Below are 24,451 nucleotides of genomic sequence, written 5' to 3'. Positions count from 1 at the left end.
TCCTCCCCTTTGATCCCCCACTGTTGTCAACTACGGCACCTTATCAACAGCAGGACACACTTGACAGGCTACATCAGCTGGGATAAATATAGCCAAGTTCCAGGAGCCAGAGAGCTCAAACCACCCAAGACTGGCTACCGCTGATCTGTTGGTACAAACCAGAGCACAGTCTGATGTTGCACATGTGTACCGTACATTTTCCAGCTTCACGTATGTATTGCATTAAGAATTCCTACACTGCCATGTTTATAGCACATTCAGCAAACTAGATCTGATAGTTACATCTCCTGTATGCTGGTTCTGTACTTACTCTAAGTATGTATCTGCTCGCATTCTTGCTACCAATTTCAGTCTTTGTTATTGTTATAATTGGGTCAGAACTGAACACACTCAGAGATCTAAGTATGTATCTGCTCGCATTCTTGCTACCAATTTCAGTCTTTGTTATTGTTATAATTGGGTCAGAACTGAACAGCCACTCAGAGAGCTTTTTTCTTGTTTCTGTTTTTTTCTCTTCTACTGAAGACTGTGTTTGTAGGACTAAATGTGAACCTTCAGGAAAGAACTTTCTTTTTCAGAGACACTTATACGTTACTGACGTTTGCAGTCACAACTAGAAAGCATGACACTACTTAAATAGTTTCAGTCCTCCCTCCCCATCCACCCACTTGATCTGAAGCATACATTTCTTGAAAACTAGAAAGTCTTTTTTTTTTTTCTTTTAAGTACCATTTAAAAAACAGTTCCAAGGTTCTAATACCTTGGATACCTCTAGAAATTTTAATTTTGCTTAATTATATAGAAAAGATCTGGGGGAAACCTCATTAGAAAATTACTCTGGTATTGCCATTTCATGCTCCAGTCATTGCTTCTTATTTAGTCATAGATTTAGAATATGTCAAAATAGCAACGGTGGACAATCATCCCTTTCATTGACTTGGTGGTATATCCATTTCCTGTCACTTTTGTCTGTCTCATTTTGAGTTTTGAGCTTTATCAGAGAAACTCTGTAAGCCAAGCATTTAGCACATTTTAGCTACCACTAATATTGAAAAAAGAATTTAAAAAAAATGTGGGTTTCAGTTTTTTGAGTTTTATTAGCCTGTAAAAACCTCAATCTAAAGGATTTCTGCTTTTGGCAGGGAGCTCAGAATAGACGAGTGTGCACGCAGCCCATCAATCACTGTACTTTTTGTCTGTCTTTCACATCTGACTCTCTGGGTAGACTGATAGGACAAATGTGAACATGCAAGAATGACTGCTGCTACCTCTCCTGATTTTGGGCCAAATACTTCCTCCCCTTCCCCTGAAGGAATTTTTTACATATGAGTGAGGAAGATGGGCAGGATGTGACCTATGTACATTTTCCATTGCTTCTGTTTCTAGTGGAGCACAAGTTAGCATGATATGTTTTTGACCTACCATCCTGTGCCTGAGGCATTTCACTGGGAGTCAGGAAATCTCAGCTGTTTGCTTTGGCTTGAACTCTTTCAAAGGGCTTGGGTCCCACCGTATGAAAAATCTGTCACTCGACTAGTTAAGATCATTATTCCTTTCTTAAATATTTCTCCCTATTAGAGAGCTGCCATTAACTCCCTCTTCTCTCCAGAGCTGATCCCCACCACGCTGTTGGAACAGCATCCAGATCCCTTCTGGGAAGAGATTTGTCTCCCTGCAACCTTAGACAACAGAGGCCACAGGAGGCAGAACTACCACGGACTGATACAGAGAAAGAAAAAAACCTATGCAGATTATCCAGAGGTGCACTGTGATCAGAGCCACGCTTCTTCTCAGCTTAGTTGCCTCTCTAGTATGTGTCCTCGAAATAATGTTTACAAAGAAAATTAGCTGACTAGAAGTCACTTCTGCAGTATTTAAAATATGAACCTCTTGTAATTGCCATCAGAATATGCTAATCTTCTTCAGGAATCATTTTGCCTAGAGAAGTTAGTTCTGCTACTTCATCCTTTCTCCCTCACCTATTAGCAAATAATTATTTTTACCGAAAGCCTGTATGCTATGTCCTGAGGTTCTTGATTTGATAAAAGACGTAGTATGCTGACATGTTATATTAGATTTGGATTCAAAAGATTGTTCAGTTCTGAAGTTTTTTTTACAGTTAGCACCATAGGCCTTTATTACCATTAACTAAAATAGTGTAAGTGGAAATAAACCCATTTGTATGGGTTTAAAGGAAATATATAGTTATATACAAACTCTTTAAAATGCAGGCATTGTAGTATTTATCATATATTCCAAACCTGTATTTGTTCTCTGTGAGTGTCCAGTAGGAGGTGCTTCAAAGCAAGAACTGAGAACCTTGGAATAATTAGATATGGGATATTTCATATCTAACACAGAACTCATTCTGAATGCTAACAGATATTGGCTTAAGTACATCTTAAATATTTCTTCTAAGTTCTTGGAACTCTCAATATTGTTGATTCACCTAAATACTTATTTCTCTCTAAAGTGACATTAACTCCTTGGACTCAATACTTTCCAGTAGTGGTGATTCCACTGTTGAAACACACATTGTAAAAATAGGAATTCTATTATTGATTCTGAATTTTCCAACTTTTAATTTGAATATCCTCTTGTTCTGGGAGAACAGAAATTGCCATTCAGTGTCTGAATGTTGGTTGTTTTCTATACTTTTGTCACAGCACCTCCAATTTTTTAGGACAAAAAATACAGCTGTGTAAATCAACATTAAAACACTTTTAAACCTGATGTTACATATGGAAACATTTTCCTTTATTTGCTGCTTTCTTATTGTCAGGTATTTGTCTGTAAAATTGTCAGGCATGTGTCTGACGACGACGTGTCTGTTAGAGGTCACTTCCATCACTTTGACAGCGACGGAAGGGTCCTGCTTCCTCCAGGGCAAATGAGGAGTTCATCCTGCCATCGCATGGCTTGAAGAATAATTGTGTTCATATGTTTCTCTGGAAATTTATGGGATGATCTAAACGGTGTTGCCGTTCAAAGGAGATACAGTCATTCATTAGATTAGATTGAATTCTAAAGGTGTGTTTTTTGAGGGTAGTATCCCAGTAACTGTCTATGAGCCGTTATTTCCTAGGGAATTTGAAATAAGTTTATGCTAATCTGAAAAATCTAATATGCTAGGATAATAGGTCACTAAAAATACATAAGATGAAGAAGCATTCGCACTGTGTATTAGAAAGGAAAGCTAGACAATATACTCTGCATTTCTTTATTAATGTAGGGAGTACAGCGTGCAGGAGTTCATCCCAATGATGCTTGCTGGGATCATGTAAATAAATTTATTCTGGTTTGCACTCTCTCCTCCTTATTTATCACAGATACTTAGAAACTATTTTAGACTTGAAGCGTTATGGACTCTCATAAGTGCCTGGGAACCTTTTCCCAATATATTTCGTGTTTCCCAAACTTTATATGTGTTTTTTTTTCTCTGTTTAAATATGTATTCCTTGTTTAACGTGGTTGTAGCATTTTCCTTTTAATGAATGGATTTTCCACCTGTGACAACACCTGACATCTTATTTTCTTTGGATCTCTTTTCTCAGGATTTCATTTTATTTATTCCATATCTTTCTCACTGTAGATTTGATTCTTTCTGTAAACAGTTAGTGGTATAGTTTTAATTCAGCAAGCTACTGGAGGACATGAATAACTTTAAACGTGCACTTAATTCTCACTACTTGTGTGTTCAAAATCAGGCATATTTAATTTAAGTACTGTGGTGAGTCAGTCCCTCAGCTGGTTATTCTCCATAGATACTTTCCAGGATTCAGAATCGAGTTTAATCTGGAGAGAGTATAAGTTACTTCTTCCCTACAATGAAACAGAGCCACGGGAATGATTTAATCTGATGCAGGGAAATTATCCTATTCGAATTATAACTTTGCAGCTTTTGTGATTTTAAATGTTATTTAAAATAGTGTCTGTATGTTCAAGGCAGAGCAAAATGAATGTTTTCTCTGCTATTACACTTCTGGTTACCAGGTGGCAGCATTGTTGTAATGGTAAACCTTTTTCTAGCATTTTCTACATTATATTTATTTATTTATGTAGCCACTTTTAATAACAAAACTGCTATGCAAATGAAATATATGATAGCGATGGCTACACTGGCCCAAAATAGATGTGTAGTGGACTGTGATAGCTATTTACCAGTACACCGCAACACTAGACAATTTTTTAGAAAGTGTGTGAAGTTTCATCCTATATTCAAATGAAACTGAAGTACAAGCATAGTGAAGCAACACGTAATAAATATCTCTGGGGCTTTGCTAAAAAAGTTAATGAGAGGGAAAAGAGTGTCCTTCCTCGTCAGAGGAATTATCTTGCAAGTCTGAACATATTGTTCTGCGCCTCAGACAGTGGCTTTCATCATGTAGTTCAAAGTTCAAAAATGACAGTAATAGGTGGCCTGCAGTGGCAGGCCATGTGATGTGTCTTCCTGATTTTGGATAGTTGCAACATGCTTATGCACAGAAACCTGAGGATTATATTTTTTATAGACAAAGTTAGCAGCAACTCCTAATAAGACTCTCCAACTTCCTATTAAAAGGCTATGTTTTTAGATGGTGATGACTTTGCCCAAATGTAGCTCTCCAGGTGGAAAATCTATGTATTACTTTTCTACTGTGAGCTTTTTTTGCTTTTAGTTTCTGTCATGCCATATGATTTCTTGCCTCTGTCTCTGTTTATTTGTCTCGCTGCTTCTTAGTTTTGTTTTGCGAAAATATCACCTCCTCTGTGATTCAGCAGTTTCTGAGGACAAGGTAGTATCATTAACTCTCGGTTCCAGGGGCTGCAGATTTACTGGTGTGAATGGTGGGATAGCTGAGCTGGCTCAGTGCAGAGAATGGGTCCAGCAGGAGTCATTCACTGAAGTGCTGCACCCACGAAACCAGGCAGACTGTTTCCTTTGTGCTTTCGGAACACAGAGCTCTGGGGTGTACGGTGCAAAGGCACTTGGCCTCACTGACAGAACTTGAGTTTACAAGGGCTTATGAGAGAGCTGGGTAATGCTGATCCTGCTTATCTGAGCTTCCCTCTGCACAACCATTTTGTATCCCTACAGTTTACACCCCATATTTGGGATCTTTCTGGACATTTGACAGTTAACTTGCTTTCATTTCAGGGATGTACTTTCAACTAGCTTCATGATAACGAACCTGAGTTGCTCCATATTCTAGACTACAGAAAAAATGCAGTCTACATATGTTCAGTGAGAACTTTCTAGATTTTATCCTCTTAAGAAGTTTTGACTGTGTCAGTTGGGTGCAGTATAGGGGTCAGCAGAATCTTCTCTGTGTTTGTCTCTGGGCTACTGTGGGGCTTGAGCTGAATCCTCACACTTGAACTAAGAACAAACAGCATGTATGTCCTGGGCTTCAAATAGCATCTCCTTCACGTGCATACAAAATGGAGGGGAGAGCTGTGGGGGGCAAAGAATTGGACCTTTAGAGAGAGAAGGGAACACACCAAGTAGAGCAGGACAAAGAAATAAAAATATGTGATTGAAGGATATGGGTGGGGAGAAGAAAATTGAGGCTAGAGGTTGTGGGAGGTGTTTGAAATAGATCCTCAAAGGACAAGAATATTGAATGGGGAGCTGGGGTACAAATGGGAGGGAGGGAAGAGAACTGGGAGTCAGTAGGTGATAAGGCTGAAACTGTAAGGGGATGTGGGATGGGAAAACTATAAATGGCTGAACAAATATATTGGAACTGAGAACCATTCGCATAAAGAGAAGCTGACTGGAGGCACATGTGAGAAAAGTTGGTCTGAGATGAAGAAATTAAGACTAGCCCGTCAAAAGTTGAAACCTGACATTGAGAATAAAGCAACTGGGATCTACTAAATATGGAGGGGTCTGGTGGCTGAGTCTAGAGATGGAGAAAAGCTGAATGAAGAGCTGGGATTGGATAGCTGGGACTGGCTGAGAAAGGAACAGAGTACAGAGTGCTGGTGGGTGGGAAAAAGTGGAAGAGGGAATGTCTAAAGAAGAATTCTAGAATTATGTTTCTAAAAGAAAACACTCAAACTCAGAAAATTAGTTAGTTAAATCTAAAAGAAACCCAAACTGATTTGTATACGCAAATGCCCATCTCGGCACCCAAACATTCTTCACTTTGCATAAGGCAGAAGCATCGGAGCATTCTGCACAAAGGCGTCAGTGGTCAAAGGGCTTCTCATACCAAGAGCACTGCTGCTCTGCTGCTGGGGAGTTAAAACAAAAGCTCAGAGGGAGCCCTTAAAGCACAGAAACTGCATTCCTTCCTACCACAAAGCCGCTTCCCCAATCCTTTGCATAACCTTGGTCTCCCCAACACCTCCTCCCACCCTTCCTTCTCCTCCACCACCTCCTGCTAAACCTTATCTGCTCTACCACATCCTCATTCTCCTCCTGTCCATAGACTGCTCTGCTCATTCTCACGTACTGCTTTGACTCCCCAATAGTAAAAAGTAACACTGTGGGGAACTGAAGGCATGAAGAAGGGGGATGTGGCTGTATGAGTGGAGAGAATGGAAAGAAACAGAGAATGAAAAGAAAGTTGCCCTGAGAAACCTGATCTAATTGGCCTGCTTTGAGTAGGGGGTTGGATGAGGTGACCTCCAAAGGTCCCTTCCGACCTGTTACTCTGTGATCCTATGTGGTGATGTGAGGTGTTGTGAGAGAAATAAATGGGGCTAAAGCAGACACAGATGAGTTATGAGTAAGAAAATGAGAAAGAATATCTGCGGCCTACTGCTGTTTTCATGTTCTTTGGAAGAAGTTCACATTCCCCAGCTCTTGGACTAGGACTCTGATGACTTGGGTTATATACAGACCTCCCTAATACCACAGGCTCAACTGAACCAACTGAATTGCAACATGCAAATTTGTTAGAGAGGAAAGGTGAAACTTGGTGAAGTTTTAGCTATGTTACAGTTGCTTCAAAGAGCAAAGCTCTTTGTCTACTTGACTGTAGTATGAGATTAGTGGGTTCATTACAGTAGCTTTGTTTATTACAAGCTTTATGATTTTAGTGTTTTAGGTACATGGGTATGTGAAATTATGTAAATCTGGTTTGAGTATCGCTTAGAACAAGGAAAGGTGGTGAGATAGCAAGTTAACACACAAAATAAATTAGAAATAAATGCAAATTCTTGGACTTGGTACCCAAAGAGTGCTGTAGTCTGTGTCATATCATAGTCTTTTCTACCAGTAATCCATATATTTTAAATACACAAGAGTGGGATTCCCATAGAGAAGATACTGTTCTGGGCTTTGAGAAAGAAAAAATACTTATTGTATTGTCATCAGTGATAAAGTCTCTGCTATGAATTTATAATGTGCAGTTAGAGTATAAGCAAAATTAGAGCAATAGAGTAACTAAACTGAATTGGACTGTCATGTGATATATGTGCTTGTTATGAAGTTGACGCTATAAGCTTGATGATTATGAAGTGACTTTTGTTGTGCAGAGATTTGAATGAGGGAGGAAAAAAAACTAGAAAGAAATGGAAGAAAGAAAAAGACATTAAGGGATACAAATAGAAAAAGTAAACTGAGGCAGAAGGTTTACTGAGGCAAAAAAACCTGGCAAAGTACAGAGCGTAAGCCCTGTTGTAATCGAAAATGAAGACAAATACAGAGTATAAGACTCTGGCAGTGTATGGATCTCAAAATGAGGCTATGGAGATAAAATTTAATGAAGGAGGAGACAAAAAAAAAGTAAATATATTAGGAGATATATATATGTATTTTTCAGGAGGTTTGGGGGATTCAATACATGTAGACTGTCAGGCAAAACCAAACGATAGCACCTTTAACTGCGGTTCTGTCTGATGTAGGTGAGTAGCAGCTCAGATCTAGAAATGTCTAAAACTCTCTTTGACTGGGTAGAATTAAAAAATATATGCTATCTCTGTAAATGATTATAAGCAATTATCCCTCAGGACAGCCAGTGCAATTTTTCTACCTTCTACACCTCTGATGTATGGCTGGAGGGAGTCTAAAATATTGTAGGAAATTCAGTATTTGGGATTTAGCTCAGCAATAGTTTTCTGAATAATATCTTTCCACAAGAATTGATTAGGAACTAGTCAGCAGCTAATAGAAGTGGTTGGTTTTTTTTAAAGCAGGCTGTAAAGGTCATATGTAAGTTGAAATCCAGCTGTAGTATGAATGCTTGCATTGAAAAAGGATTGATGATCTGTAACAGCAGTCGGCTGCAAAATGTTCCAATAAACTTGTGCTAATCATGGGTCATCTCTCCAGATAATGACCCGACATACCTTTTTCCAGCGTGTCTGCCTGTCTGGTACTTGGCCACTTTCAGAGAAAATGGAACGCTTGCTTCTCTGTAATTTTCCTGATTTTGTCACATTAATTTTGGTATTTTTCTCTAAAAAAGCCTAAGAGCTTCTGCTTGCATATGCAACTGAATGGCAATAATTCAGCTTGATTAGACAGCCTACTATCCAGACCAGTTTGATTGGATGGGATACAAACGGTACTGTGGCAGAGAAGCATCATCATTTGATCTCCTTCACAGCTGCAACACATGATTATCCAGACTCTTTATGCCACAGATGAAAAACCTAACCAGAAACAGATGGGGGGTGAATATTTTTAGAAACAGTATTTCAAAGCATTAACAAGAGGAAGAGAAAAAGACTTCAACTTTGGAGATAAAGAAAATTTTAAACCTGCTTGTTAAAGTATATTAAATAGTATTTTTTAAAATGTTTTAATTATTAATAATACTGTCCGCAGAAATATTTTTCCTCAGATTCTTCCACTTCCATTTCCATGTTACTTGTGGCCAAAACCAGTGTAAAATGCAAATTCTTCAATTCAAGTACAAGTAGGTGCTCTGAAATAATAATTTATAGTAATGCACAGTGCTCAAATCACTCATTTAAAGGTTCTTGTTGTTTCTGTTTGAATGTTTATTTTAGTTTTGTGTTATTTCTCCAGCATCTAATTGTTTTCTATGCAAGACTTGCTAGGAAAATGGAAAACTAGGTCTCTGAGATCTAAGAAGGCTTTTTGACAAGCTTGAAATGGCTTTTGTGACATCCTAAACATCTCTACAATTAGCTCACCAGTTAGCTCTTTTCAGTCATCATAGTTTTCCTGCAAGAGGAAATGGTCCTTCTCCTTCAAATTATAGTGTCAGAGAATGATCAGTTCTGCTTTTCAAACTGTGTTTGTGATAAAGATATTTTTGTGAAGAGAGGAATTAATCCTCTAGTTTTCTTGAATATCAAGTCTGCAAGTCTGATGAGGGCAGATGTCTTTTTCTAGTAGCAAGTCAGTGGTGGAGAGTCATCATCAGTACCAAGCAGAAAAGTCCTGAGTTTCTAGCTCAGCACTGAAGAAACCTGAATTATGTCAGCATTGAGTGTAGTTCTAGTCTTTTGAGAGCTACCTTCAGTGTCTTCAGCTTCCATCCTACAATTGCAATATGGATGCAGATGGAGTTTATACAAATCTAATTTAGGGTGTATTACATTGTGTCCTGTAGGAAGTAAATTCTTACAGTACAATTTTAGAAACAAAATCTCTTCTTAAATTGTTTTATAGCTTTGAGATATCCTAACCCTAATTGAATAAAAAATATTTGACTAGGAGAATATACATGGTCGTCCTCAAAGAACAGTAACTAAAAGTTGGGTTGCAAGATTTTTTTATAAGACTGAAAGATAATTTCTATTTATTATTGTTGTCTTGGATAGAGAAAGTTCTGAAGCCGTCATCCGCTTTTAACTCTCAGTTGATTTTGGCATTGATTGATGTATTTATTATGTTCTTGAACTGGGAAGAAGAATTGGGAAGTACTACATTGTGATTTTTTTTTAAGCAGGAGCTTCTTTCTGTTTGGCTCCAAGGAGACACTGTAGCCCAATGATGTCACCAGACTTTTCACTTCCATGGTGAAATTGTTAACGTAGATAAAACTGACTACTTTTAGATATAATTTTGAGAACTCGGGTCTGTAAGAAGCCCATCACTTTCAACTATTTCTGGTTTCAATGAGGAGCAAGCTCTGAAAAGCTTCAAGTTAGTTACGTTACTTAGTTACAACTTCCAGACTGTCATATTTGGCGTGTTCTACTACATTTTAATATTGTTAAACAAAACCCTTCTCTTCATTCTAGACCTATCTCATTTCATCTCATCTATTTTGGAAGAATCATGATGATATTTCCTGATTTCTGAGTGCTTGAACACAGTTGGGATATGTTAAATAATGTTAAAAGTTAAAATGCTAATTTTCTTAGTGTTGGTTGACTTTGGTTTTCTTTTCTGTGTTTAGATGTACTGGGTAACTTTACCATGGTATCTCAGGTGTTGAATTATCTTTTATTTTGCATTTTGAGTGTAATCTATACAATGCAGTTGTTATTAGTTACTATTAATTGTTTTACAGTAGGGACTAAAATCCACAGTTAAAAACTTGAAAACCTTTTGTGCTAGAATTCTGCAAAGACATTATTAAATGCAACTTATTGCTCAGAAAGGTTCATAAGCTAAAATCAAGATATCACTGTGGAGGTAAGCAAGCAAGAGGAAAGAACAGGAGCAGGAAAATGAGTGAAACCACAGAAGAACATGGTTAATTGTTATGTTCTAAACCGGATAGAGCTATAAACACCATTCTCGGTAGAAGCGAATAGAAATTATTCAACTGGCAGCGCTTCATATGCACAGGAAAAATAATGACAGATATATATATATATATGTATTTTAAAATTGACTTCAGTGCTGTAGTCTCTTTCACAGTAATGTATCTCACCTATTATCTTTGTTACTTAGTTTGACAGCACTGATGATGTTTCTAAGTAAATTGCGTAGTGACGGAGGGATAAGGCCCTATAACCCAGTGTGCTTTTTGTTCCGGTACCACACATGAGCTGTATCTGCATAACTGAATGCACATGAGATTCGTTTGTGAAGTAATCATTTATTATGCAAACACCAGAACTTCATTATATCAAATTTTATTAAATATGTACATGTTATTACTATTTAAAAGAATGAGTATCATTCCAAGATCTGCAAACTTCTCTCTAGCTTTGAGAGCTGCGGCAGAGCCTGTATTAATGCTAGTTTGAAAGCTGTAAGCTAATGCAGTGTCACTGTGAATGACACAGCACCACCTTTGAAGGCAGAACTTCATCAGCTGTATTCTTTAGTTATAATACAATCAAAAAAATCTTTCCTGACAATAATATATTTGTACATTGTTTAAATTTCCCAACTCTGTCCAACTTGTAGGATGGAAGCAAAGAATTCTGTCACGTTTAGGATTCTCAGATGCTGAAGAAGGGAATTCGTACCAGAAACATCTGACGGTAAAGGCCGTTTAAAGGCAGAGAAGGGGGCACAGGAAGCAAAGAGAAAGATGCGTCCATCTCCTCTGCTGGTATCCAGCCAGGAGGTCTTAATATTTTTCTTGCTTAGGGTCCCATGGCCTCAGTGAGGATAGTGCTTCCTATCAGTGACCCCCCTTCCCATCACCTCTCCACTAAACTGGTAGGTCAGCTTCTTCTTGACTTTCTTGACCTCCCCTGTCTTGCCATAGTTTCTCAAAGCCCGTGCCATCTTCTGGTAGGTCATTTTCTTGCGATTGCCTTTCTGGATGCCCCAGCGATGCGCCAATGCTTCTTTGTGTTTGGAGGAGAACTGGAAAGTACCTTTTTCCTTGTCCACCCACCAGATGCTGTCCTTCATGTCTCCACTGCGAAGAAGGTCCAGAAGGAACTGATACAGACGTATCTTTTTCTTGCTGCCTGTGTGAGAGTCAGAGAAGAAAGGCAGTGGAGCATTAGTATTGGAGTGTAGTTCCTGGTGAAACAGCAGAACGTATATAATTGTATATAATTCATATAACTATTTCAGCTAGCTTGTCAGTCACGTAACTTCTTCAGTTTGCAACATCTATAACAATAGACAGCATTACACTGTGAGGACATAATGTGGATTGATGTACCAAGAAGAAAAAACAAGAATAAGGAATTCCAAAAGCCAAACCGTTTTTGAAATTAATTTGCTAATTTGAAGCTAACTGAGAAACATTGCTAATTTGAAACTAATCTGAAGATAATTTGGGCAGATTATACATAACCTGACTTTCAGGCATTGAGCAAACAGAGCTAAATATTTTTAAAAATCAGTTCCTTGACCTTCTTGCCTTGGTTTTCCCATCTGTTAACGGAAATTGGAGTAGAAATGGCAAAAGCCATTTCCATTCAGGAAGCCTGAGGAAGTGGGAGTACGTGAAGAAAAGAGATTTGAGATATAGACACAGTTATGGTCATAAAAGATTTGGAGGACAGGAGAGTGCAAGGAGTCAGGGAAAGTGAAGCTTTGGCAGCGGGATAAAATACTAGCACAGCAGTTCTACAGTTTTATTCGTTATCATCATGGTAATGTAACAGCTGCTCAGCACATAGCTTGATGAAGTCCCTCTGTCTTCACTGACCTGTTTCTCCGTGCATAATTCCAGGCCCAGGGTCCACACCATCAGTCTCCCCATCTGATACCTCCAATGGGGGGCTCTGCCTCTCTATGTCCTCCTCATCAGAACTGGGCTGTGGTGGAGAGGAGTACTGTAGGCACATCCGGGGCAAATAGGACACCTTTGGGAGAAAAGAGTAGTAGAGGGAGGAGGTAGTGATAGAGAGTGGAGCATCAAGACAAAAAAAGGAAATGTCATGGAGAGAGTTACAGAGAAAAGGGGGGAGAAAGTCAGAGGTATATGAGATTGTTTAGGATAATACTGAGTGACTTAGTTGTTGACATTTATAATAAATACTATGCAGTTAAGAAACACTTCCAGCAAACAGTCAACACTTACACGTGAACAAAGATGCATCTTTACAAGAGGGAAGGAGGAATAAGGTTGTGAAAATCAGAACTTTCCCACATGTTATATCCTATGCAAGTGATATTACCTCTCTTCCCCCGTACCTCCCCATACTTCCTAATGAGTTTCTGATCCCTGTTGCCTATCCCCAGTGTAAAACTGCTTTTGAGAACACATTTTTTCTGACACAGACCTTCTGGAACTACTCTTTTAAATTTGAAAGAGCTGAAGGGTTCTGCCCTAGCATGGCTGCTTTGACCGGCTTTGGCTCTGTTGTTCTCTTCCTTTCTCAGGCATAGTACCTTCTGACAGCACTGAATCCCTACGGGACTGCATGCAACTCTGGAGGCAGGGTTACACGGGTCTGTCAGATTCCTGTCCTGAATTTCCCCTGTGAGGGGGGAATAGCCTTAGCACTAAGATAAAGGATACATCATATTGGCTCACATTCTCTTTTCCTAAGTGGCTATCTGAAAATTCCCCATTAATGGGGATTTCTCATGTGCAAAGCTAGCAAGCCAGTTTTTGTGCTAAATCCTCTTGCCCTTATATAGAGGTCTTGTCAGGAGCAGTGTGGAATATACCTCAGCTCTGTAAATTCTCAGTTGCAGTCTGGTTTGTTAGGGATCATGACCAGTTGCCATGAATTATTGCAGCTTCTTATTTAAGAAAGAGAAACAGATCAGTCTGAAGGGCAGGGAGTAAGAACCCAATTCCTACATTAAAAAAACAGCCAACATCCCCCAGCATCTATATGAGCAGCATGTAGAATGTGGTTTTCATGAAATGGGCCAGATCGATAGTCCTGGAAGGTGAGCTCCTTTTGAATTGCTCTTCCTTCCCTCCACCAAGAAAGGATGTCTTGAGCCTGATTCCCTTCCCAGGGGACTTCAGGCACTGAAGCGGGGAGTTGGTGTTCACTTCATGAGTCACACCACCCACCCCATGTCGGGCTTTGCCGAGTGGTGCTGTTCAGATGAGTTCTGCACCAGCTTAAAATGTCCCAATAAGGAGTGTGCAAAGGGCTGGTTTTGGGGTGCAGCAGCTGGCGGTTAGTGAGTTGGCAGATTGGCTGGAGCCGATCTGGCAGGAAGGCCAGGATTGGGTAAGAGTGTGTGTAAGCTTCCTGTCAGATCCCCAAGAGCGAAACTTCAGCCCTCACCACAGAGTCACCTTTAGCTTTTTACAGTTAAGAAAGCTGCGGCCTCAGGGGTAGGAAGGAAGAGAGAGACAGTGCCATGGGGGGAAGGGGCATGAGAAGGTGGGACAATGTCTTACAGGGGAGGGGAACAGAGATTGGTGCCCCTGCAGAGGAGAAGGTTGTGGAAACCTGGAGTGCGTTGGGGGGGTGGTGTGGGAGTAAGGAAACCGCTCCTCTGGGGCTGGAGGGGGACGGTGGGAGAGTGCTGTGGAGGAGGGAGGGGGAACGGTGTCTCACAAGCAAAGGGAGTTGCAGAGGCCAACCTGGGGAGTTGAGTAAGCTTCCCCCACACTGTCCCCACTTTCTCCATCTGCTGTATTTTTGCTTACACTTACTTTGCGCCTGAAACTCAGCGTAGGTCAGTACATACAGTGTCACACAGTTATGTTACACAGAGTCACAGAGGACCTGCTAGTGTGTTTGAAAGAGCTAGGTTACTAATACAGTTCTGGGGAGAGAAAGCTTAAGAAACTGCTGGCTACTTTCCATATTCTGATGTTATCTCAGGGTCTGTGGCATCCATTTGTGATTTTCCTCTTTCTAAAGCTCTTCACAGTTTTCCAACCTTTTCTTTCATTCTCCCTGCAGAATGACTATTCTTTTCTTAATTTATTATTTGGGAGACCGCCTGTTGGCAGGCTAAGAAAACTTTTTAAAGACATCTTGTCCAAGAACAGCTTGAGCCTCAAATTTGATTTCACAAAATAATGTGATATCAACAGAAAATTAGAGAAATATCTTTGCATGTTCTTCCTTTATTTGCAAACTGTAACTCTGATATTGCACAACAAGCATGGGTGCAGTTAGTAACTGGCAAATTCAGTGAAGGATTAAAGCTTGCTTCCTGCTTCTCTTTCTTTGAAAATGCCTTGAATAATGGTATGTGTTGCCTAGGACTGCGGCTGAGACACACCAGAGTTGAAACCTCAGAGCATGCTGAGTACCACTTGCATGAGCTACTGTAGCTTAAAGTAAAAAGCCAAAGATCCCCAGCTGGTAAGGAAGAGGAGGGTAGTGGTGAATTCTACCTACTAATATCTTCTGCAGCTTGGTATGGGGCGGGGCAGAGAGCACAGTGCTCTTTATCAAAAGTTCCGACAAAATTAATTCTCTGCCTTTCATCCTGCAATGAAAGATGATAACTGAGTAGAATGAAGTGGGATAAGCAGAAGCACCCTCTCTTGTTTTTTGGTGGTGCTTCCAAAGACATCCATAAAGGGGCTAATTTTTATTCTTTGCCTTTAGCTGGAGGTAACGGTCGGTCATTATGTATTAGCAGTTGCAGTGAGCAACTGAAACGACTTGAAGCTTCCCACAGACTGCTGTTCCATGAAGCATTTTTTATATTTGTAACTTTCTGTTCCTAATTCTTTGTTTGTATCTACATCTTATATTCTATTCCTGATTTTTTTTCTGAGTAGTAGGTGAGAAGTTTGATGGCTTGCAGTCAGTCAGTTTCCTGTTGACAGTGTTAACTTATTCACTCAATTTTTTGCCTTCTTTGTTTTTGATTAATACAGTATTTGTATACAATTTCAGTTGCTTTGAACAAAGAAGCACAAAATGGCAACTCCATGCATGCAGTTTCTCTCACAAAACTTCAGCAATGGCACCATTATATGCAGCACTGTAATCAGCAAACACTTTTCTCTCTGACCTCAGTCCTACTCTGTCTTGTATTCAGCACATTGTACGTAGCTTGCCTGCCTTGGGAAACTCCTTAGCACAAGATCACCCAGCTTTCTTATTGCTCCCAGTAATGACTTTGGGCATATTCTTGTAGGATCAAGAGTTAAAAGTGATCTCCACACCCACTTTGTTTAGTATCTTTGCAGTACGATGGAACCCCTTATAATTTCAGCTTTAGTGAGAATTCACTGGCACTTTGGTGACTTTGGCATCTTTACTGCACAATGGAGTATCTTTTTTTACAGGGACATGACTGGCTTCATGTAAAATTTGAGCAGAGACAAGGCAGTGTGTTTTGGCTCGTGACTTATTTACTTTCACGTAAAAACACAAGTAGGTTGTCCTCAGCCTGTTTCACTGTGGTAAAATTACCACTGACTTGTCTTTGTTAGCATTTCTTGTACAGGTCATGTAAAATTGTCAGGGTTGCTTGGAAATATTTAAAACTTTCCCACTACTTTGAGGCTCAGAATACTTCCCAGTAGTCATGGATACCCTTGCTATGACAATGCATAGCTTCTCAGTTCCTGTTCCTCTGCAGAATTTCCCAACAGTTGATTTTCATTCCAAATAAAACAAAATTTTGAAATTTCAAAGACCTCCACAAAATACAATTATCTTTTTAGGCACAGTTTGAGGAACACAACTCCTCATTATCCAGATAAAAAGAATGCTTAAACCACATCTGTCCTGAGTTTTATATCAAGTGCTTGTGCAGTAAGAACTTGTATAATTCATTTCAGCAATCTCTTTCACATGCATTCCCTGATGCATTATTTTCCTTACCCTTAACTATCGTCCTAAATTCTGAGTAAGGGTTGGTAACCATACCTGATGGTTGAGTCCGATGTGTGTGGTTGGGATTGCGGAATCCAAGACATGCATTTGTTCAATCTCCATGTGCCTGTACAGCTGCTGCAGCTGGGGAGGCTGTACACTCTGCAGTTCTGTGAAGTGATTGTCTCCAAAGGTCTCAAACTCACTGTGCATGTGGTGTGGATGATATTCCCAGTAATGATCTAAAGAAAATAAAAATAGATTGTCTGTCATTACAAGATTAAGAACCATGGCGTTTACCTGTCTTTCATTGGTTCCTACTCCTGTCACTGTCCTTTCCGCCCTCTCCACGCCACCCCTGTTGACCTTTCTGTCTCTGGTGACAATCTATATAGATCCCTGTAAAGTTTCTTTTCCTAATCTCATAAATGCCTGTGGCTGGAAAGTAACACTTAGGCCACTTTAATGAGGAGAATACTCTTAGATGGAGAGATGGATTTCAATAATTTAGCATAAGATGCAAAAGACATTAATGCTGGCACCTTTCTCAAGAAGAGACCATAACAATCTTACATTTTCATTCTTGAGGCAACAAATTCTACTGATTTACATACTGTCATATACTCATTACACTCTTCCTCATGGCACAGAAATGAGGAGATGGAGAAAATTTACAGATTATTCTGCAATTATCTTCAGTCTTTATTTTACTCTGCCAGCAAAATTTCAGGAATGCTGCAGAAAAGGCACGGCACTTTGCTAGGTATTTCCTGTAATCATGTGTTGATATGTCACACATTTTTCAGTACCAATACTAGAGAATAAAAGGATGAACTGTTGCGGCAGTCTGGCGTGAACTGTTGCTGCAGTCTGGTGTATATTGTTTACAGTGAGGCTAAATTCTGATGCAGACTCTCTCTCTACCTTTTTTATCTCCTTAGTATGTTTGAAATTTCTGTGATAATTTAGATTTTTTTTCAAAAACATAAAAAGTACTCAGATAAGCACTGTCCTGTTTCCTGATTTATTTACTTTTGAAATTAAATTCCATATCATTCTCAGTTTTAGATTTCTGGTATTTTAGTTCAATATAAGCCTCCAAAATTTTTAGAATTTCATATTTGCTGCTCAAAATTTAAAATCCATTAAAAGAAATGTGAAGCATTGCAAATTCTATTTCTCTCTTACATACAGTAGCTGCATGCATAATTATGCACATATTTGTGCACACTCTGTTTTTTAAAATCAAAGTCAACATCACATCCTCTGCTCTGACTAAGCTAGGAACTAATCTTCCATAGTTTACCTTTTCATGCATCATTTTATGCATGGCCGAAATTTCTTTATGATATTCAGTATAACAGTTCTAATTTATATCTTACTACTGTGAGTTTTCTTCCCTTGTATTATTATAAATCATTTCTGTCCTACTCTTCACATGTTTTCAGGTTGCTATCATGTATCCTTACAATCTACTGCTAATTATCACTTAACCCAGCCGCATGTATTTAGCTCTCAGTCTTTCAATATAAGTCAGTATATTCACCCCCCTAATCATACTTGTGCACTTCTCCAAGCTCCCTCCCAGCTGTTGACATCCTTCCGATAATGCAATGGACAGAACTGAACATGTTGTTCCAAGTGTAGTTGTACTGAATTTATAGAGGAGCAATTGTCTCGTTCTGCAATATGATGTTATTGTGTATGACATTATCTGGATACTAATGTGCTGTGAATATTTTTTCTTAAATACCAGTTTCATTCTTTCTCTCAGTTCTATCTCCTCATCCTTCCCCACTTATGTTTCAAACGATTAGGTCTAATCTCATTGAGGATTTGAAATCCGGGATAGTGGCTTCCTTTGGAGGGAACTCAGTGATATGTTTATACCAAACATCGTTGTACCTGAGAAGTTGTAAGCTCTTTTAGCTGCCTTTATGGCTCAGGCCTGTAGAAATTTATTTGGAGGCTCTATCAGACCATTTACCACACCAGTGCTTACTTTTTTGTCCTTCCTGCTTTTCTGATTCATGGATAAACCATGTCACTGCATGTGAAAGGGATGGAAAGGTGCTTATAAAAGCACCCAGGGAGCTGCTGCATTACTTTGTAATTTCTTTGCTTTGTTCTATAGCGCTTTCTGTGAGCCATGTATGGACTTTATAGCCCAAAGTTATAATTACAATGCACAGTAGCACTTCTTCGTGCTGTAGTGCTAGAGAAAAATTTTGTTTTCTCTGGGAAAAAAATGGAGTTTATGGGTGCAAAGTACCCAGGTACTTTCACATTCACATCTGCTCCAACCCAGGAAATGGCAGTGGGTGAGTTTGAATCCACAGGTCATCTAAGGCTGTGTCCTGGTAGGAGGCTTTGGGCGCTTTCAATCTGAAACTTTTTTGTTTAGTTGGAAGACTGAGCCACACTAACTCATGCTTTTTCTGGGTTAAATTACTGCAGATTTCTCTAAGTAGAGCCAACTATTGAGGCCCCGTATACCATGGGCAGCCCTATATAATAAACTGTTGAGAATACACTGCAGGAGTAATCTATACTCTTGTTCCTTAGAATGATCTGGCTCTGCTCCTTGTGCAGAAAGTCCTCTGTCAGATGGCAATAGATATTCTCAAAGACCCCTTGTCTTTGATAATCTACTACAGCAAATAAGATCGATGCATAACTGTGAGGATGACAAAACCCAGGCAAATGTCTTACTAGTAGTAACTATGGCGGTCAAGAGAGAACACAGTACATTTCCAACATGCATAGCCATGAGTATTTGTGCATGCTCTGAGTGATCTACTTTTGATTCTTCTTAAATATTTTTTTGTCAGCAGTCATGTTTTTATACTTCAAGATACCTCTTAGTTTTTTGGAGCCTATGACAAAGTTCCTGCTGCCTCCAGAACTGTTCTTTTAAACAGTTTCTTGGCAAATAAATTAACATGTGGAACACTATTTATGCATATTCATGTTAATCACTATGCAATATTTAGCCTATTCATTACTGAATTTCTTTTTTATGGAATTAGGTGCTGCTGTAAAAATACTATAATAGCACAGCATCTAGGGACTTACAGTGACCACATAATACTAATATATTACAAATTAAATCTATGTCAGAAATTACTTCAACACAAACTTATGACCAAATATTCAAGTTGTGACAGGAGGTAAAGTCCTTATTTCTTTCTAAATTATCTATAATTTCACAGTGATGCTTAGGAAAAACAATATTGTTTTAGTTACGTTAAAAGAGACATTCCGAATTCTGTCTCCACAAGCCCCTCTGCAGTTAAATGTCCTGGCACATTATTGCACATGAAAATATAAAAAAATTCTAAATATCTGTGTCCACAGTTATTAGAGTTATCAGCAGCTATTTACTTCTATGTTCTTTGTTAGTGTTATGTCAGTAACGCATAGCAATTCTGTTCTTTTCTCAAAAACGTAAAGGTGGAAGGAAGAAAAAAGAAAGGAGAGAAAAATTCTAGAAATGGAAAGTGTCTATTCTTTGGGTAAAGGAAAATATCATGAAAAGCCAAGCTATAGCTACACAATGGAGTCATTATGAGAAATTTCATGTGAAGTGAAAGAGGATGTGAAAAAAATTCTCTCTTATAGAGACATGGAGATTGTGTTTGTTTTGGTCTTGTATGTAGCGAAAGGTTAGAGGAAGGACAGTCATGAATTCTGAACTCCCTCCCATGACAGAGAGGATGTTAGCCTGTTGGGAAGCAATAGTGGACCTGAAGGCATTGTGTTAATGTTCACCATGGAGGTAGCTTCTCGTGCTACAAGTGAGAAAACATAACTGAACTTTCTCAGTCATCTTCTGACCAATGTAAATTGCTTTGCTCCTGTTTTAATAGATGAATAATGTTAGAACCAGCAGTTAGAATATGAAATAGCCTTAAGGAAGGTATTTATTATAAAGTGGAGTAACAGGCTAAATCTGCATCACGCAATGCAAAACCATGCAGAAATTCATGAGCCAGCTCTTGAACCGGAAACGTGACAGCTCTGTCAGCACAGCACTCTGCCCGGTCTAAGGAGACGACTGTGTTGACATGGCTGTACTTGTGAGGTCTGAGCTAGTGTCCCTGAGTGGTTCTGCTCTGTGCTGTACAGATTTTCCATCTCATTTTGAACTAGGAGAGGGTTTCTTACAGAGTGCCACATTGCACAGCTTAGATGTTCCCACTGTGTTTCGCTCATCTGAAAAAACAAGCCAAGAAAAAACCCATAGAGGACATGAGAAAAATATTGAAGGACACTGGAAAATGAATGTCTTGATTCCCTACAGAATCGCTCTCTGTTGAGTGAAATGCTGTGCTTCTAGGCAGTGCAGCAGTCTAATCTATAATGACAGGAGGATCTCATTAGCTCTCACTTTACAAACGTCATGATTTTAATAATGCCAAATGTTGGAAAACCTATGAGTCAGGCCCCAGCAAATCATGAGAATGGCTTTGAAGCGAGGGGATTTTTTAATGAAGTTTGGAGTTCTTTCTATTTTCCATATAGCATTTAAGACTAAGGTTCACATGTTTGGACTTTCCTCCACTTCTATGTGGGCTAAAATCCTAACAAAATCAACGCTGAGATTCTTAAATGATCATATTACTCCAGGAGGTGGGATGAAAATAAAATCCCAAATCACGAAATCTAGTAAGTTCCATGAGGCTAGCAACAAAGTGAACAAGGGTCAGCATTCAGCTTCATACAAAAAGTGATTTTTACTAAACCAATAATGTTTAGTAATAACTTGGAGACAAAGCTGCAGTGGAATTTTGTAATTACTAAGATTGCAGCAGTGTTACAAAATACGCTGTATTACATTTACAGACTTACTAGCATAAAAGCTCAGGGTAGGGTGATGGACTAATACACGATCACTTGAAGTAGCTTCTGTCCTGCATGACTGTGTCTCTGTGTTTATTACAATATTCACAAAACAGTTAAACTACAGTATACAAAATAAATGCAAACAATGCATGATGTGATGAACATATGGATATTTTTATGGTGTGTTTACTTGCTTATTAAATTTAGCGTTCACTTATTGGCAATGATCTCCTACATATTAAATTAGTGACACACTATTGTGTGTACTTGACTGCCTACTCACATAAACAAGGAGTAAGGATTGCCTTCAGCATCATGTTCTAGAAAAGTGACAGTAATGCATGTAGCACAGATCTACAGATTAAGATATTGCCATCTCCCTTTCACAAAATTAATTTGCTAGCAGTGAGAGAGAGGTAGTCTGACACTCGAGCAAGACCTTCTATTTCTTTAGCAGTTCCTTATCAGCAAAGTCAGAAGTATTATTCTGTCTTGTAGTATCTATTTACTTTATCTGGTAGCTTTTCTTTGAGGTCCATAGTGGTATTGAGAAGACCTGCAAAATTATTTTTTATGTATTTCCAGTGATCTCACTGCACCCCAAGCCAAACTCCTCTCTCACAATTCTGTCCTACTTATTTCTTCTTTTCTCCTATCTCAGCTCTTTCACTTCACTGTTATCACTGCAGCACCTTATTTATTCTTTTTCCCCACCATTTTTCAATCATTGTGCTTTTATCCACATTGTTCTGAACACTTAGTACATGTTTCTAAAAGTAGGTTGTGACATCCCTTCCCTGCTCTTCTGCACAGCTCTTCTCAAGACCTGCTACTTCTGTCACGTTAACAAAATGAAAGCCAAAGTTAGGTTTGTCAACGTTTATAGGAAAGAAGCAAAATGTGTTAATTTGTGTTTTTCACTCCTCTTTGTATTCTTTGGTTGTTCATTGCTCTGTTGGACTGTGAGCAATTCAGGAAAGCATAGGGCATATTAGATATTTAAACACAACCAACTACATTACAGGTGCTTTCATAAATAAAAAATTGATTGAAATGTGGAGGCTGGGATTAAGTAGCCTCTTCCATAACCACTTACTGTAGGACTTAAAACATTAAACAATGTTTTTTGGGGTCTTTAGGACAAGTGCAACACAAGTTTAGGAAGAAACAAATTTCTGTCCAAAGTGGGTGTTTAGGTAGGTACTTAGGCCATAATCCACACAGGTGACTTTCGAGTTTTTGTTGTGTTCATTATGATGTGTAAAAACGTGTTAATGATCTGAGCAGTGTAGCTTAGGAACAGCCTTCCAACAGAAAAATGGGCAGTAAGCCAGATGGGATGATAAGATTATGAAAGAAAAAGGGATGTTGTTGCTTGAGGTAGCCTAGATTTAATGACAGAAAAGTTATTTCCCAGTGCTTTTTTCTACATGGCATCTTTTATATTTATTGTTTAATTGTCACAATTGCCTTTTGAGATAATAAATATTATCCTCATTTTATGGGTGTGTAAACAGGTACAGGTTATAATGTAAAAACCCTGAATTTCCATGTGGAATTTGCTGGGTTTGATTAATGTGACTTGACAGATGCCATGAGATAACTTATAAAAACTGAATTAATTCTTTGTCTCCAGGTGTTAAGAATATCATAGGTGTTTCCTGAATGCAATGTAGAGAACAAACTTAGGTAGGAATCTTTTTCAGTTAAATGCTCAGAACAATCCTATTCTGTAACTTGCTGTCCCTTAAGGTAGCTTCTGTTGCCACGATAAAACAGTGCTATGCTGTGAAGTTGTTAGATGTCTTAAATTAAGCAGTGATGGGTCTAGTTGCTATATCAGTGGGAGTCTTTTAGGGAAACTCCAGGATCTGAAGGGACTGCCACAAGTGATACAGTAGAACGGTGCTTTTCCTTCCTGAGTCAATATTGACTCTGATATTTCCAGGGTGGTGTTGCTGGACCATTGTATTGCACAGGAGACAAAATTCACAAAGCAAGACTCTCCCCTCTGCGTTGATTTAGAGTCCAATGCCCGGACAACACGAAAATATAAAGACACCAAAGCTTTGAAATCACATACATAAATTGAAGCAATAAATAATCATACAGTATTTTTATATTGAGCTAGGTTTACATACAAACATCTACAAGGAAGTCTTACATAGATTTAGAGAGAGGAAGTACTTGGGTGTACTGGAGGAAAAGTGAAAGTTAAAGCTAGGTGTGGCAGCATGCAAAAGAGATCAAAAGAAAGAGAGAAATATATGGAGTTGAAAAAGGCCAAATACCAAAGAAACATAATTAAAATGAAGGTGCAAACAGAGTATCTAGGACCTAAGTCAAACAGGAATTGGAGATGGGAACACCAGAAGAGAAATACAGTATTGCAAATCCATGTCTTCAAAGAGTTCTGAAACAAGCAGAGTGCTTTAGATCTGCAGAGGAAAGTAAGAACACAGTGAAGATAATGAAGGATAGAGATCATGAGATCCCACCTTCCTGGCAATACACTGAATGTCCTGGAAGCTCCTTGCATCATTCAGTGCTTTCTAAAATTCTCTTTCAGAGAAACCGTGTTGCAGTTGCTAGGATGGAACAGTGCCATTAAGCAGAATAAAATATTGTTGGTTTCTGATTTGAAAGTATGTGCCTATACATTATAGATCACAGCAATGTTTGTTCTTTTCCCGAATGTCCTAAATCTCTTTCCTGTGGTATCCCATGAGACTTTATGCTCCAAGGAGGTATTTTTTAACTTACCACCATGACTCTCTCCATCACTGTTGAGATATTGGTAATAGTCATGGGGCTGTCGGTAGAGGTCTGACTCATAGGGTACCATATCTTCAGAGGGCTGTAAAGAGAAGAGGAATTTTTAGAACTGTAAGCTTACACAAATCCCTTCAAAATTATTCATATAGTTAGTGAAGGGGAGATGCCAACACATTTTATATTGCCTAGGGAAAGAAGGGGGAGGCTTCAAGTTCTTATTGAATCAGCAGGAATAAAATGCTTGACATCAAACACTGGTTTGCAAAAAAAAAAAAAAAAAAAAAAAATAACCCATCCCCTTAGA

At 38.8% G+C, this 24,451-nt stretch overlaps 1 protein-coding gene across 1 annotated transcript in view; it reads right to left on the bottom strand.

Annotated features, from left to right (window-relative positions):
- Positions 1-10,939: 10,939 nt before the first annotated feature.
- Positions 10,940-24,451, bottom strand: part of SPI1 (Spi-1 proto-oncogene) — a 21,275-nt gene continuing 7,763 nt past the window's right edge. Inside the window, exons 2-5 of the mRNA XM_009277498.2 lie at positions 24,136-24,229; positions 16,582-16,769; positions 12,477-12,633; positions 10,940-11,784 (exon numbers count right to left, since the gene is read on the bottom strand). Of these exons, the coding sequence (XP_009275773.2) occupies positions 11,468-11,784; positions 12,477-12,633; positions 16,582-16,769; positions 24,136-24,229 (756 nt within the window). The 3' untranslated portion in view covers positions 10,940-11,467. The remainder of the gene's footprint in view (positions 11,785-12,476; positions 12,634-16,581; positions 16,770-24,135; positions 24,230-24,451) is intronic.

Source organism: Aptenodytes forsteri, unplaced genomic scaffold, assembly GCF_000699145.1.
Source record: "Aptenodytes forsteri isolate BGI_AS27 unplaced genomic scaffold, ASM69914v1 Scaffold146, whole genome shotgun sequence".
NCBI lineage: Eukaryota > Metazoa > Chordata > Aves > Sphenisciformes > Spheniscidae > Aptenodytes > Aptenodytes forsteri.
Note: the sequence above shows the minus strand (reverse complement) of the source record. Positions and strands in the feature narration are given on the sequence as shown.